The sequence below is a fragment of the Euphorbia lathyris genome, chromosome 9 (genome assembly GCF_963576675.1).
Source record: "Euphorbia lathyris chromosome 9, ddEupLath1.1, whole genome shotgun sequence".
Classification (NCBI taxonomy): Eukaryota; Viridiplantae; Streptophyta; class Magnoliopsida; order Malpighiales; family Euphorbiaceae; genus Euphorbia; species Euphorbia lathyris.
This window is the reverse complement of record NC_088918.1, coordinates 41,764,181-41,781,076: the sequence shown is the minus strand read 5'-3', so window position 1 is coordinate 41,781,076 and position 16,896 is coordinate 41,764,181. Positions and strand designations below refer to the sequence as shown.

General features: G+C 36.4%; 1 protein-coding gene across 1 annotated transcript; it reads right to left on the bottom strand.

Annotated features, from left to right (window-relative positions):
- Positions 1-2,267: 2,267 nt before the first annotated feature.
- LOC136207357 (uncharacterized) lies at positions 2,268-4,126 on the bottom strand. The gene is made up of 4 exons (XM_065998623.1): positions 3,785-4,126; positions 3,398-3,562; positions 2,957-3,047; positions 2,268-2,626 (listed from the first exon to the last, which is right to left on the bottom strand). Exons 1-4 carry the CDS (start codon positions 4,124-4,126, stop codon positions 2,268-2,270), a joined length of 957 nt encoding a protein of 318 aa, XP_065854695.1.
- Between the last annotated feature and the right edge of the window lie 12,770 nt (positions 4,127-16,896).

Here is a 16,896-nt window from a genome sequence, read left to right as displayed (position 1 = left end):
AAAGTTACAGTTTTACTAGTTACAACACATTTTGCTCTAGTGATTTAGTAACTTGCAGTTACAAAGTTAGTTACAAGAACAGTTTTCCATTTCCGTTGTATCTGTTATAAATAACAGATTGCAATCCACTTGCAAATCATCCGATTATATTCAATAATAGAATTCATCTTCAATTTCTCATTAAAATTCTTGAGTTGAGAGGTTTTAAGATGACGAAGAAGAATCATAATCAAAGAAGCTTGAAGAATGGTCATGGATACCTTGATGATGATGAAGATATTTCAGATTTTCGAAATGAGTTCGATGATCGCTATAATCCTTCTCGATCGAGTTATCGTTAGGCTTTTGATGGAATTCCATCATCATATCTCATCAAAATAATGGGCCCAAGCCAGAAGTTGCGAAGGAGGAGAATTCGAACTTAAAATCTGCAGATGAAGATCGATGTTCTTCCGATCTTGATGCACTGAAATTGCAGAATTCAGATAATCCTGGCAACACATTAGTGAGCATTCCTCTTACAACCTCCAATTACCTTTCTTGGATTCGAGAGCAGTTAAAATTGGACTATCGGCAAAGGATAAATTAGATTTTGTTCTTTGAGATGATTTTCAACCATCTGTTAACACTCTCCCACATATAAAAAGTGGCAGAAATGTGATTACACGGGGTTATCTTGGTTGATAAATTCTATTTCTAAAGAATTATCAGTCTTTTTTGTATGTCAAAATTACTAGAGGTTAGAGCTTGAGCAGCGTTTTGGCGAATCAAATGGGCCTTTGATTTATCAATTGGGGAAAGAACTGAATTCTTTAACTCAGGGAAATATGACTATTTGCTTGTATTTCACTAAGATGAAGAAGCTTTGGGAAGATTTGGGTGAATTAAACCCAATCTCGACCTGCAATTGTGTAGACAAAGCCAAGAAATTTTCACTGATGATTGAAGCTGCCCGTCTCATGCAATTTTTAATGGGGTTAAGTGACATGTATGATGCTACACGTGATTAGATCTTGATGATGGAGCCGATTCCTTCTGTTAACAAAGCTTACTCCTATATCCAAAAGATAGAGAAGCAAAAACAGAATGTAACAACTCTAATTCATAAGGTGGAAATTGCAAATATGGTTAGGAGTAACAAGGAAGGAGCAAATAGAAAGAAAGATGAACTATTTTGTACTCATTGTAAGATGAATAAACATGTTAAGAAAAATTGCTTTAAGCTTCATGGATATCCAGACTGGTACATGTTGGTCCCGTGTAATGTAATAGGATTAGTTCCAAGGGGGGTTAGGAACTAATATAACTTTTTCGCTTAATTATGCTGACTTAATTAAATGTTTGATAATTTAACTCAACTTTAGGTCAGCAAGGCTAAATGAAGTGTGAGACAACTTTAATCAGACACTGACTAGAGCTGTTTCAAACTGTGAGTTGGGAAATAACACTTTAGGTCAGCTTCCAACTCAGCACTCTAATTACTCATCGTCGGCTTATAAAAATTATATACTGAGTAATTTAAGCAAGCAACACATACATATATATCAAGAGAAAGGGTTAGAGATTACTCAGTAGTCTTATCCTGGTTCGGCCTCACCGCCTACGTCTAGTCCCCAGAATCCTTCCGGGCTTTTTCAATCCACTACTGAGCTCTTTAAAGGTAGAGCACAAACCGTTTACAAAGCAATTGAGTATGCAAGAGTACCGTCCTCTATTCGTCCACTCAATCCTACTGAGCGTTATAACCGAACACTCAGATTTTCTCTACCGCTGAGTACTAAAACCGAGTACTCAGGTTCACTCTCTCAACCTTTTCAATTGATACAAGATTGTTCTTTCTAAATGACGAACACTTTAGATGAATACAAATTCACTCTAGACTTTTACACAGAGATTGGATTTTGGTGTAAGAACTTGCTTTTTCTAATTAGACAGCTTCTCTTTTGGATTTTCACTCTTGTGAAGATTTGCTTTTCTGTCTGTGTTTTTTTTTGTATTTCGGCAATGGATCCAAGTGATGAACTTGTCCTTTTATAGCAAATTCTGAAGCTCCACTGATTTGAATTCGGACATATTCGTTGAATTCAAACGGTCTTCTTTCGTCATTGATAGGTCAGCATTCAGAATTGTAGGCCAGGGCCGATCCTGAGATTTCGGTGGCCTAGGGGCGAAGTACCGAAAGGGGCCCTAATAAATAAGTGCAAGTACAAAATAAAGCAAAAAAAGTCAATTATATATATAAAAAATTGCTTTAAGTACCATGTTGCTTATACGAAATATTGTCTACGAGCATTTCTAGATGCAAAATCACTAATAACGGTGTCTATATCAATATGTTCTAACATATTTCTCTCAATACATAAAATGGCTAGACCATTCAACCTTTCTTGTAACATTGATGATCTCATATAGTTTTTCAATAATTTTAACTTCGAAAAACTTCTTTCAGCAGATGCAACAGTCACTGGCATAGTTAAGAGGATTCGAAAAGCAATTGAAATATTTGGATAACAATCTGATGCTTTCACAAACTCCAGAATTTCAATTGCTGACATCAACTCATTTGGTAAAGTCATTTGTAATACTTTCATTTCTGAAAAAAAATCATCTGCATCAACATCCGAAAAATCATTATAAGAAAATGTAGTCTTAAAATTTATGCAAGATTTTCTTAATTCATCATTATCCAATGATTTCAACCTTTTTGAATCAAATAAGAATCCAAAAATACCTTCAAATATCTCTAATTGATCAAATCTATCTTTTAAAGATTCTCTTGCCATATCAACGACAATAAAAAAATAATTAATTCTAAAGGATTCCTCTACTGATTGTATTATGTCATCATTATCATTCTCGTCAAATTGTTTTTTCCTAAAAACACGACGCTTTGTTGGAAGTGTTGGCTCTATATTCATATCAAGTGCAAGGGATTTGGCAATATTCATACAAGATTCAAACCCTTCATTTCTATATTTTTCGAAGTATAAAATTACACCTTCTACTTCCTTCATTGTAATATCAATGCACATGGATTTAGATTGTAGCTTTTTACTCACCATATTTATAGCAAATAAAATTTCATACCAAATAACCATGCTAAGTAAAATTTAAAACTTCCAAGAGAATTAGCTAAACTTTCGGCTTCACTTTTTGACTTGGCATCATCACAACTATTATACAATTCCAACAAAGCTAATCTTATTTGAGGTGCTTGAAATCTTATCGCTTTAACACTTTTAATTCGACTTTCCCATCGAGTATTACACAAAGATTTCATTGTTAATCCCGGAACATTATCAACTAAAATTTTCCACCTTTTGGTAGAATTAGCAAATAATGAGTACAAACGCTGCACAATTCCAAAAAATGAAATAGCATTAACACATGAATGTGCCATATCAGCTAGAGTAAGATTAAGACTGTGACACGCACATGACATATATAAAGCCCTCGAATTTATTTCAAGCAATCTCTTTTGCACCCCTTGATGTTTTCCTTTCATATTAGAACCATTTTCATAACCTTGCCCTCTAACATTATCAATATCTAAATCAAGAGACTTGCATACATTTAACAATTCATTAAAAAGTCCTAATCCAGATGTATCATCCACTTTTAAGAACTCTAAAAAAAACTCCTCTATTTTAATTTTGTCACTCGACATATTCACACATCGTACTATCAAAGTCATTTGTTCTTGATGGCTTATATCCGGGGTACAATCAAGAATTATAGAAAAATATTTTGCATCCTTAATGATTTTTAGCATAGAAGTTCTAACAGTATGGGCTAAAAGAGAAATCAATTCATTTTGAATTTTTGGACCAAGATAATGATAGTGAATTTCTTGGTTTTTGATACGTCTAACATGATCTTGCATAACCAAATCAAATTCAGCAATCATTTCAATTAAACCCAAAAAATTACCATTACTATTCTCATAAAGTTTCGCACATGATCCACGAAAAGCTAAATTATGTTTCGCTAGACATTTTACCACAGAAACTATTCTAACCAAAACTTGTCTCCAACGTTCTTTTTCTTTTGAAATTCCTATTTGCAAATCTTTATCAATGCCTTGATTATTTTTTAATCTTACTCTTGCTTCAGTCCAATTACTCATATTAGTCATATGCTCAAAACTATTCTCATGTTGTTTGAGTCTCTCACTAAGATGCTTCCAATCATCCACTCAATCATTTGCTAAAAGACTCTTGTTGTTTTGAGATGTGAATAATTTGCAACAAAAACAATATACTTTATTTGCAAGTTTTGAGTAAATTAACCATTTTCTATCATTATTCTCTCCATTACTCAACTTTCGAAAATAATAAGCATATGAAAAATGCCTAGAAAGATTATCTAAAGGAAATGTAAGATTCAAATCCCTTATAGGCCCCTTTTCAACTAATATATCCCTCGCTTTATTGTTGAGATTACCCCAGTTTTTTGGATCATGAATATCCAAAGAAGGGACTAAGTGCTCATCAATGTCAGCATCATCAACATTTAATACATTTGGTACATTTTCATTGTCATTCAAATTAGTAGCATCCTCGTTGATGAGATTTCCATCACCCAATTGTTTATTCAAATTAAAAGCATCTTCATTAGTAGGGTTTTCATCAATTAATTGTTCATTAGATTGTTCAATATTAACTTCATCCACACTTAATCCGCCATTAGAAGACTCTTCAACTCTTTTAGAAAAACATTTGTTTATAGCCCCTTTTTGCGATTCTATGAAGTCTTGTGTTCGTTTTCTTTTTTTTCGTTTTTCACTACCACATAAATGCTTTCTAGGCAAAATTATATATTAAAACGGTAATTTATATGACAACAAAGTTTATATAAAAAGTAAAGAACAATAGCATCTGGATCTTGAGTTTGACTTAGATTATGGAAAAATAAATTTGAAGAAGAATAATAATAAGGAGTAGCGTCTGGTCTAAGTGTGGTTGAATTTGATTTGTTTTTTCTTCTCCCAAACCCAAAATTGCTCTGATTATTGAAGAAAATTTAACGGCTTTCACCTTTAGATAAAAAGAATGATGAAGATGGATAATAAACTGAATGGGATTTATATAACATTTAATTGAAGAATGGAGATGAAGAGTTGAAAAAATATAACCGTTTATGGGAGAGATAAATTAGAAATTTATGGAATTTGGGGGAGATTGGTTAAAGAAGATGACAAGTAATTACAAAATGGAGATATAACGTATTTGAAGTTCTTTTGGATTAATTGGTGAGTTATTATTTTGCTAAATGTTATTTTTTTATGGACTGTAGATGTATATTAGTTATTAAAGGTGTATTTTCGTTATTAAAAGTCCATATATTTAGGGATATATTAGTGATTTGTGAAAGGTGAAATTCTATCCTTTTTAAAGAAAATGAAATTCTATCCTTAATTAACAACATACACATCTATATAAAAAGGAAAAAAATTGAAATTCTATCCTTAATTAACATGATATACAACTTTATAAAAAGGAAAAAAAAATGAAAATTTATCCTTAATTAATCGGATGCACACCTATATAAAAAGGAAAGCTGACAAATGAGGGCTGACTTCTAATTATTGGGCCCAATTATTCATATTTAAATAGCTATTTTATTTTTATATTGATATATGTAATAAAAGGCTAAGTAATAGTATATTTTGAGGCCCTCATTTTCTTGGGCCCTGGGCAGGCGCCCCTCCTGCCCATGCCCAGGGACGGGTCTGTTGTAGGCCAATCCTATCGTCTGAATTTAGCAGGCGTCAGGCTTGCCAGTTTTGTCTTCTTGTGCTAGGTTTCGTCTTCTAGTGCCAGGTTTGTCTTCTTGCCAAATGCCAGGTGATCCATGCGTCTCGAAAAGGTCTCTTAGTGTAATTCCGAGGCTTCTGAATTGGTGCAGACCTTTGTCGGACTTTGTCTTCTAGTCAACGGATCATTGGTGCTATCCTGACGAACACTCAGCTTGACTTAAATGACATTGCCTTCAATCTTTATCTTTATCGGGGACTGAGTAACATTCTGCTCAGCGTCTTCGGTCAGCTTCGTCTTCAAGCGTTTGTTCTGAAGAAGACTTTTCTTTGATGATGCTGAGTTGTGTTCTACTCAGCTTTTGTGGCTTATGCTGACTTCGTTCTGTCTTACTTTTTATTCTTGTTCTCATTTATTAATATACTCAACATTGAACAAACACATTAGTACAATTAAATCAAAGCACTTAAATTTAATTGTCTTAACCATGGGATTAACTTAAATAATTTTGTTAAATCAAAATCATGTGGAAAGGTGTTTCAATAAACTCCCCCATTTTGATGTTGGCAAAAGTATTTAATTATGGAACTCAGCATTGAGGTTCCCCATGATTGTTAACCTTTCTTGTTCTTCTGAAATTACTCCCCCGTAAGGGTTGCATCTATTGACTTAATTTAACTCTAAACCTTCTAAGATCTAATCAAGTGAAATTAAGACATGCCTTTACTGACTTAGTTCAATTCTAGACCTTCCAAGATCTAATTCAGATGAGCCTAAGGTCAGCTTTTAGAAGTCGGTCAATACTTGGAACATATAGTTATTACTCAGTGTCAAATATAGATATCAGAGTTTATGCTGAGTATGATTTACTTGTATATTCCTTATGTTCACAAGTTTTAATTTGTTGTTCAATGAATAGTTAAGTATGACAGATCAACATATAAGCACAAGTAAGCATCGCATATATAAAGCCAGTTTGGATAAAAGATGCTTATAAATAATATTACTCAGCTTAACAAGAACATGCCATAAAGTATAAGTTACAAGCAAAGACTATTAGACTATTGCTAGCACTATTTCTTGGGTTTGGTTTGGGCAGTTCATTGTTGCTGTCTTGGATTGCTCGGGACAGCAGGAGTTGAACCAGGCTTCTGCTGAGTTTCGGCAGCTGGCTGGTTAGATGTCTCCCCCACTTTCTGCTGACTTCCAGCAGCTTGCTTCGTTTGTTCTTTCTCCCCCGTTTTGCCAGCATCACGAGATGGAGGAGAAGGAGCATAAAACGTCCCCTGTTGAACAACACGAGTCAGTTTTAAGGAATACAGTTGCAGTTGACTCGTACTCTCCCTTAGACCGGTAAAGACCTGCATGCCATCGGCCATACTTGCGACGGGGATTTTTTATGTTGGCACTGAGCATGCTTAGCAAATACTCTTGAGACTTTCCGATCCAAGTTATTGACTCAGTCATCCATGCATATGATTTATAGTACATCCTGAGCAGCACAGTATCATAGGATTGGCGTTGAAGATTTGTGTGCCGGACATGTGCAAGGGTGGACTGAGTGCACTGCAGAATCTCATTGGTCTTGACCTGGTCAGTGTCCATCTCTTCTTTGCTTAAGTTGAGTAGGCGAATGGCTTCACCAATCTGTTCGATGGAGAATTAAGAAGAGGAGGAGATAAGGTCACGAGCTCCGGTCAGCTCAGAGGTCAGTTGGGAAAAGAGATGATTGACCTCAGCAGAGGTTGCAGATGCTGAGTTCACAGCTGATAAGGCATTGAGTTGACCTTGGATGGAGTTCATGTGGTTCACCATCATCAGCTAGAGTTCAACCAGCTTCACTATTGACTCTTGCTTGGGCTGTTGAGATACGACAGATGTCATGACACTCATTAATTCTTTGAGACCCTTGAGTTCGGTCAGAAGTTGAGTGACAGAGGATATTTGGGTTGGCTCAGCAGGAACAGACCCAACAACATCGGCATGAGACTGATGAATATCTTGAAGTAGAGCATGAGCGGAGTCAATGATTTTCAGTCCTGACTCAGAGGCATTTAAATAAGTGTAGGATTCATCAGTGTGTTGCTCAGGGGCCGGAATGTTATTAGCACCAGATGGAGGAGGTGTTTGGTGCTGTCCAGAAGTGGAGGTGCCAGCTTGGTCAGCAGCAGGGGCTGACTGGTTTTCTTTCTGCTTGATAGGAGTGGAAAGAGGTTGATCAGCAGAGATATTAACCTGCTCAGTGTCAGTCTGAGGCTGAGAACTGTCTTGAGCAGGAGTTTTCTTTGTTAACTCGTTGGGTTGAGCAGTATGGACTTCGAGCACTTGCTCAGTGGAAGGTTGAGCAGAAGTGTCCATAGAAATTAGACCTTTAGGGACTGTTGGGTCGGCTTGTTCCTTAGTTTGAGAAATAGAGGCTTGCTTTTCCTTGATTTGGTCGGGAGAAGGTTCAACGATGATGGTGAAGAACTGGAACTGAAGCCCGATCAAGTCTGTGATTCGGTCCCTCAGCGAAGATTCATCCAATAAATTTATGACTGGGGGTTTCAAAGCTTTGCGTTTGAACCGCTTTCCCATGCTGTCTTTGTTGGTTTAAGGTGAGGGATCAGCATCAATAGAGTCAAGGGACTCAGAAGAAGAGTTGAGTCCAAGGTCAGTATCAAGGCCTTCCACAACCTTGTCCTTCACTGGTGACTCAGCTTGGTTCTCACTTTGCTCAGCAGCAACTGTTTCACTTTGCTCAGCAGGACCCATCTTATCAGCTTGAGGCTGACCCTCAGTACCACCATGTTCTTCCTCTTGATCACAGGGAGTTTTCTCCAGATCAATTTTTTGACTCCGCACGAAGTGTGATTCCTTTGTAATCACGAAGTCAAGTGGGTTAGCGTCGATCTGCTTCAACCCAGAAGTTTTCTTCCTCTTCAAAGGCTGATCAGGGGTTTCCTCACTTTCTTCCTCAGGCTCAACTTGCCTTTTCTATTTCTCAGCTGACTTAGGTTCCCCTTGAGCTTGCTCAGCAAGAGCAGCTTTCTTTGCACTAGATATGATCTGAAGCTTCTTCGGAGCTGAGTTAATGTCTTTGGTTGAGGATTGGTCAGCTTTCCTCTTTTTGTCCTGCCTAGTGCGCTCAACAGGTTCCTTTTCAACCACAACTCTCTTCCCTTTCTTGGTCAGCGCATCTTGTGCTCCTTCAACCATATTATCCCCTTCAATATCTTCCTCAGCGGGTTCTTCTTCCACCATAGCCCCCTTTCCTTTCTTGGGTTTTATCGGTTGGTTGTAGGCTAAGTCGAACAGTACTGCTGCGGGGATTTCCGTACCCGAAATCTCAATTTCCTCTACCAAGTTGACCTAGTGATCCTGAAGTATCTTTGTGATGAGAGAACCCATCCTGAGAGTCCCGGTACTGCGTTGGAAGGCACCGATGAGAAATACGGGCATGTTGAGCGGCTTGTAGTTCAGCATGTGCCAGATGAAGCACTGCTCAATGTTCGAAGCTGATGAGGAGGAGTTGACCTTGGGGAATAGGAAGTTGGTCAGGATATAGTGGGCCATTTTCTGAGGCTGACCTATGCAGGTACTGGCGATCTCTCCTTTGTGATTTTTTGGTTTACAGAACTCAACAGGATAATCAACGCGCAAGTAGTCGTTCGTGCACCTGAGTTCTGATCCTTCTGCCTTCAACTTTAGCAGTTTAGCGAGATAGGACGGAGTGATGGTGATGTCCTTGTTTTTGACCTTGGTGACTAAATGGTCAATATCATCTTCGGCAACTCTGAGGTTCGTGTAGAATTCCCTCACTAACTATGGATAAGTGGTTCCAGGGAGAGAGATAATAGGTCGGTCTAGCCATTTTTGGAAATCCATTCGCAAAAAGGTTTCTCAGCTTCTACGAATCCTTTGCAGAACCAACGGGAACAGAAGACTTTAAATTTTTTTACGCTTTTGTAGACTAGGAGGAACACCCTTTCCTTAGGTTGCTTGTTCTTTTTCTCCTTCTTCTTTTTCGATGGAGTTGCTTGGTCAGCTTTAGAGTTTTTATGGGGCATGCTGACCTTGGGAGCAGATTGGTCATACTGACCTTGTTCTTGAGACTTAGTGGAAGTCTCTTGATAGTCCTGCTCAGCAGGAGACGGAGGGTTCAGATCGGAGCGATTGTCGTCGTATTCTTGGCCGGAGTTGTTCTGAGAATCGCTAGACATGGTGTTCTTTAGGATTTGAGAAATGCATAGGATTTTGGAAATTAGAGAGAGAGAGAAATCGAATGCCAAAGATTTCAAGTGTAAAGAGAAGTTAGTGGGAAATCGTCAACTATTTATAGTCATTTTGAGTTGACCTGATAGGTCGGAATGGCGGTTACACATCGAGTTGATCAATCGACCGTTATCTCTGGCATTAATGACACATTCGGCACATGGTTTTCTAATTATTACGCTTACGTCATCCTAGGTGTCACTACCGGATTTTTCAGGCCACGAACGCTGGAAGCTAAATCGGTTAATAGTTTTTCCTAATTAAAACTATTTTTAGAGTCGCCACCAATCAGAATTAAGGCGTGATTGGACACCAAAAATGGTTAAATTTTAACGGATAAGGAGGTCTGTAAAATAAAGATTTTTGGTTCGTTTGTCGGTTACGTATAAGGAAGAAAAACTTGATTAATCACCCTACCCCGCATAAATATTGGTACTAGAAATGCGATTTTTGTGTTAACTGTTTGTTATGTTTTGGATTGTCGATGTAAGCCAAGTATTATCGTGTCTCAAAATTTTAGGTTTAGGGTCTGAATTTGATTTAATTTGGAATTACGTAGATAACATACACGTAATTGTATTTAGCGAAAAATCCTAATTTTATTTTACGCATATCATATATACGATAAATAGAATAAGGATCTTAATAAAGGGGACTTTGAGTTTATGAATTCGAATGACATTTTCATGTCGATTCGAATTAGTTTGATTAATTTTATTAATTCAAGATGATATCTCGAATTGACTTATTTTGATTTGGAATTACGTGTATAAAACATACACGTAATTCTATTTATTGAGTTAAAGTTAATTTTACGTACATCACATGCACGTTGAAAGATATGAATTTTAATAGAACACATTTTAAATATTTTTAATAGGTCCGAACGATATTTTTACGTCGATTTGGACCGAGTTTGACTTATTATATTCGAGATAATCACCCTAAGCCGATTTATTTTAGTTTCAAAATCGTGTATATCACATATACACGATACAAAACTTTAACCAAATATATTACATGTAATGCAAATAAAATGGATTAAAGTAAGATCAATGATAAAGGTGTTAAATTAGAAAAAATAAATAAAATAAGGGACCTAATTAAACAATTTGAAATTTGAAATGATTTGGGGTCAAATTAAAATTCAAATGGACTAAAGGAGAGCAATTGTGATATGGAAGGGCTTAATAGGTTACCTCCAGCTTCTTCCAGATTTCCTGTGCTGACTCACAACCTGAAATTTTGTTGTACTCTACAGCATCTAACGCACAGTGAAGCATATTGATAGCCGAAGCATTATTTTGCAATTTTTTAAGGTCATCCTCTGACCACTTAGACTCACTTTTGACAGACTTTACTCCATCAATAATTTCATAGGGAACAAACGGGCCTTGGACTATAGCCAACCATGCACTCATGTTTGTTGCCGGAATGAAGTTTTTCATCCTGTTCTTCCAAAATGTATAATTTGACCCGAAGAACAAGGGAGGCCGACTAATAGATAATCCCCTGGGGAGTATCTGTGTTGTTTGATTTCCTGGAAGGAAACGAGTGTTGTTCTCAGCCATTTACATGGATCAGCTCAAGATAGTTTTATCTTGTATAATGAGCTACTGAGCTCTGATACCACTTGTTGGTCTCGTGTAATGTAATAGGATTAGTTCCAAGGGGGGGGGGGTTAGGAACTAATATAACTTTTTCGCTTAATTATGCTGACTTAATTAAATGTTTGATAATTTAACTCAGCTTTAGGTCAGCAAGGCTGAATGAAGTGTGAGACAGCTTTAATCAGACACTGACTAGAGCTGTTTCAAACTGTGAGTTGGGAAATAACACTTTAGGTCAGCTTCCAACTCAACACTCTGATTACTCAGTGCCGACTTATACAAATTATATATTGAGTAATTTAAGCAAGCAACACATACATATATATCAAGAGAAAGGGTTAGAGATTACTCAGCAGTCTTATCCTGGTTCGGCCTCACCGCCTACATCCAATCCCCATAATCCTTCCGGGCTTTTTCAATCCACTACTGAGCTCTTTAAAGGTAGAGCACAAACGGTTTACAAAGCAATTGAGTATGCAAGAGTACCGTCCTCTATTCGTCTACTCAATCCTACTGAGCGCTATAACCGAACACTCAGATTTTCTCTACCGCTGAGTACTAAAACCGAGTACTCAGCTTCACTCTCTCAACCTTTTCAATTGATACAAGATTGTTCTTTCTAAACGAAGAACACTTTAGATGAATACAAATTCACTCTAGACTTTTACACATAGATTGGATTTTGTTGTAAGAACTTGCTTTTTCTAATTAGACAGCTTCTCTTTTGGATTTTCACTCTTGTGAAGATTTGCTTTTCTGTCTGTGTTTTTTTTTGTATTTCGGCAATGGATCCAAGTGATGAACTTGTCCTTTTATAGCAAATTCTGAAGCTCCAATGATTTGAATTCGGACATATCCATTGAATTCAAACGGTCTTCTTTCGTCATTGATAGGTCAGCATTCAGATTTGCAGGGCAATCCTATCGTCTGAATTTAGTAGGCGTCAGGCTTGCGAGTTTTGTCTTCTTGCGCCAGGTTTCGTCTTCTAGCGTCAGGTTTGTCTTCTTGCCAAATGCCAGGTGATCCATGCGTCTCGAAAAGGTCCCTTGGTGTAATTCTGAGGCTTCTGAATTGGTGCAGACCTTTGTCGGACTTTGTCTTCTAGTCAACGGATCATTGGTGCTGTCCTGACGAACACTCAGCTTGACTTAAATGACATTGCCTTTGATCTTTATCTTTATCGGAGACTGAGTAACATTCTACTCAGCGTCTTCGGTCAGCTTCGTCTTCAAGCGTTTGTTCTGAAGAAGACTTTTCTTTTATGATGCTGAGTTGTGTTCTATTTGCTTCTATGGCTTATGCTGACTTCGTTCTGTCTTACTTTTTATTCATGTTCTCATTTATTAATATACTCAACATTGAACAAAAACATTAGTACAATTAAATCAAAGCACTTAAATTTAATTGTCTTAATCATGGGATTAACTTAAATAATTTTGTCAAATCAAAATAATGTGGAAAGGTGTTTCAACAGTACAAACCAAAGAAGAATGGAGTGAAGAAAACTCCACAAGCACATTTGGATCAAGAAGATTCAGAATCAAGTCCTGATTTTGAGCAGCAGTCTGAATTCATCTATCACATGTTTTAGAAGGAGTTCTAGAAGTTTATGCAGAAAAGAAACAATGAAGAGTCAACAAATTTTGCACAGTTTTCTGGATTTGCAGGTACACATTTTTCATTAACTGCTTCTGTTTTTTCACAAGATTGTGATGAGGATTCTTGGATAATAGATTCAGGAGATACTTCTCATATGAGTGGTAAGCTTTCGAATATCATCCACTATAAAATTGCAGCAAATAAGAGAAATGTTCATCTACTAGATGGTAGCATACAATAAGTGAAACATACAGGAACTGTGTTTTTTTCATACTGATTTGGTGTTGAATAATGTGTTGCACATTCTTGGATTTCAATCTAACTTGATTTCAATGGGATAGTTGTTGCAAGAAGGACAAGTCAATGTCATTTTTTATGCAAATCATTGCTTGTTACAGGACCTTAGGACTAAGAAGGTGATTGGAGAAGGATTTTACCATGAAGGACTATACAAGCTTACACAGAGATCTTTTTAGCAAAAAGTTATAACAGATTTTTGTTCTAGCTGTAATGCTCAAAATGTTGATTGTATTTCTAGGAATGATAGTTTGGTATGGCTTTTTCGCTTAGGACACACTTCTTTTGAGAAGATGAAGTAGTATCTGCAGTCAATTTCAAGGAAAAAAATATCCTTGTTCCATATGTCCACTTGCAAAACAACATAGGTTGTGTTTTTCTAATAGTCAATCTGCATCTCACAGAATTTTTGAATTAGTCCATTTGGATGTATGGGGTCCTTATCATCAACAATCTATGACAGGAGCAAAGTTTTTCCTTACTATCATAAATGATTACTCAAGAGCATTGTGGGTAATCTTACTTAAATCTAAAACAGAAGTTCATGATTCTCTTAAACAGTTTTTTATATATGCGCACAATCAGTTTGAAGTAAATGTCAAAGCAGTGAGAAGTGACAATAGGACTGAGTTTGTAAATGGAATGTGTACTGGTTTATTCTCTTCTCTTCGCATTATTCATCAAAAAACTTGTGCCTACACACCCCAATAGAATGGGGTGGCAGAGAGAAAGCACGGACATATTTTGGAAGTGGCAAGATCCTTATTATTTCAATCAAATACACCCATCACTTTCTAGGGAGAGGCGGTGCTGGCAGCAACACATATAATCAATCTCTTGCTTGTGAAGTCTATGAATTGGAAAACACCACCTCAGAAGTTATATGAGAGAGAGCCTAAGTATGGGAATCTAAGGGTTTTTGGATGTCTATGTTACATCACAAACGTACAGCCAAGCAAAGACAAATTTGATGCAAGGGCTTTTAAAAGTGTTTTTATGGGATACAAACAAGGTCAAAAAGGATTCCTGGTATATAATCTTGATACAAAGGCAATGACAGTATCCAGGGATGTTATTTTTCATGAAGAGATATTTCCTTTTAAGGAAATCAGAACAGTGACAGCAACTAACACTAATATTTTTGAATTGCATGTGTTTACTAGTTCTGCAGGTACTGATGTTTCGAAAGAAATTTCAAGTGATAAACTTATCGCTATTTCACCACCAGTAGTTGAACAAGTTACTAAAACAGGTAGACAAGTTCACAAACCAGTATGGCTCGCAGATTTTGTATTAATACAGACAGACTCATCCAGTGCCATTATTTGCACACCTATCTTTCATCAACAACATCTAGCTTTCTTGGCTAAAATTGTAGAAGAACATGAGCCTAAATCTTATGTTGAAGCTGTGAAGGATGCAAGATGGATTGCAGCTATGAAACTAGAGCTAAAAGCTTTAGAGGAGAATAAAACATGGATACTTGTGACATTTCCACGAGAAAAGAAACCAATTGCATCAGGATGGGTCTACAGGATCAAATACAATTCAGATGGCACTGTTGACAAATTTAAGGCCAGACTTGTGGCCAAATGTTATAATCAATTGTTTGGAATTGATTATACAGATTCTTATTCTCCTATAGCAAAAGGTGTAACAATAAGAATTTTTGTAGCTATTGCAGCAGCAATAGGGTGGGGTATGAAATGGCAGATAAATCAAAAGTTTGCAAGCTTGTTAAATCCCTTTACGGGTTAAAACAAACTGGCAGACAATGGAACAAGGAAATGTCCTCAATATTAGTGGCATTTGGTTTCATTAGGTCTGCACATGATCATTGCTTGTATATAATGAAAACCGCAGAGAATTTTACTGTTATTGTGTTATATATAGATGATCTCCTGAGCTTTGGTACTTTAGAGGTCAAAATCACTCAAGTAAAGCAGTATTTGCACAAGAAGTTCACAATCAAAGACTTGGGGTATGCCAAGTATTTTTTGGGCATAGAAATAGCAAGGTCAGATGAAGGTTTACTAGTTTCACAGACAAAATATGTCAATGATCTATTGAAGGATTGTAACCTGGCTGAAGCACACGCAACAACATCACATTTGCCTTCAGGATTTCAGTTTCACGTAGAGATAGAGAAGTTGACATCACTTGAATGTTTTCGAAGAATGATAGGTAAACTCTTGTATTTAGGTTCTACAAGACCAGGCATAAGCTTTCCAACTCATTTATTAAGTCAAGCCATGTCAACACCATTTTGATGCTGCATTGCATATACTGAGGTATTTGAAGGGTACTTTAAACAGGGTTATTCTCTATCCTATCCAACATGACTTAATTGTTAGAGGTTATTGTGATTCTGATTGGGCTGTGTGCAAAACTACAAGGAAATCAGTGACAGGTTACTGCATTTTTATTGCAAAGCATTGGTCCCTTGGAAAACTAAAAAACAGGCTATTATTAGCAGATCATCAGCTAAAGCTGAATACAGAAGTTTAGCTGTTACAGCTTGTGAAATTCGATGGATCTATTCCATACTTGAAACCTTTTTTTATTAAGGTTCAACTTCCTATAGCATTACATTGTGACAACACTTCTGCTATTGCAATTGCAATTGCTGCTAATCCTACAGATCATGATCGAACTAAACACTTCGATATTGATGTCCATTTCATACGCGATTATCCAGAATAAGGTTTCGTAACCACCCCTCATGTCAATTCAGCAGATCAATTGGCAGACCTCTTTACTAAACCATGGATTGGTTCCAAACCTACAAAGTTATCAATCAAGCTTGGAATTATCTTACCTTCAATTCAAGCTTGAGGAGGGACTATAAAGATTAACTATTTCAAAGTTACAGTTTTACTAGTTACAACACATTTTGCTGTAGGGATTTAGTAACTTGCAGTTACAAAGTTAGTTACAAGAACAATTTTCCATTTCCATTATATCTGTTATAAATAACAGATTGTAATCCACTTGCAAATCATCCGATTATATTCAATAATAGAATTCAGCTTCAATTTCTCATTTCTTAATTTCTAGAAATGTGAATAGATATATTTTTTTAATTTATCTAATAACCCAGTTTAACATTTGTTTGACATTCTTTAAATGAACCATCTCTCAATTAAAGTTTTCTGCATACATTAAGACTCAAACTCGAGATCTCTAACTTAAACAGTGATGCCAAGAAGGATTGAGAGAAGAAATGTCTTGATTTTAACCCTAAACAACGAAGAATATTTACAACAAAACCTGAAGGAATTCAAAAATCTCCAAACGTGGTGACGAATCCTAATCTCCAAATCAAGAAATTCTAAAAATTAATTAATGAAAATATGTCTTTACAAAATAAAAATAAGGAT

Excerpts from the sequence above, each read along its gene's own strand:
- LOC136207357 (XM_065998623.1), bottom strand. The coding sequence starts at position 4,126 with ATGAGTAATTGGACTGAAGCAAGAGTAAGATTAAAAAATAATCAAGGC. Across the intron at positions 3,048-3,397 it reads ATCTTACTCTAGCTGATATG|CTACAATCTAAATCCATGTG; the intron begins GCACATTCATGT and ends GTGAGTAAAAAG. Across the intron at positions 2,627-2,956 it reads ATATAGAAATGAAGGGTTTG|TTTCGGATGTTGATGCAGAT; the intron begins AATCTTGTATGA and ends CTTATAATGATT.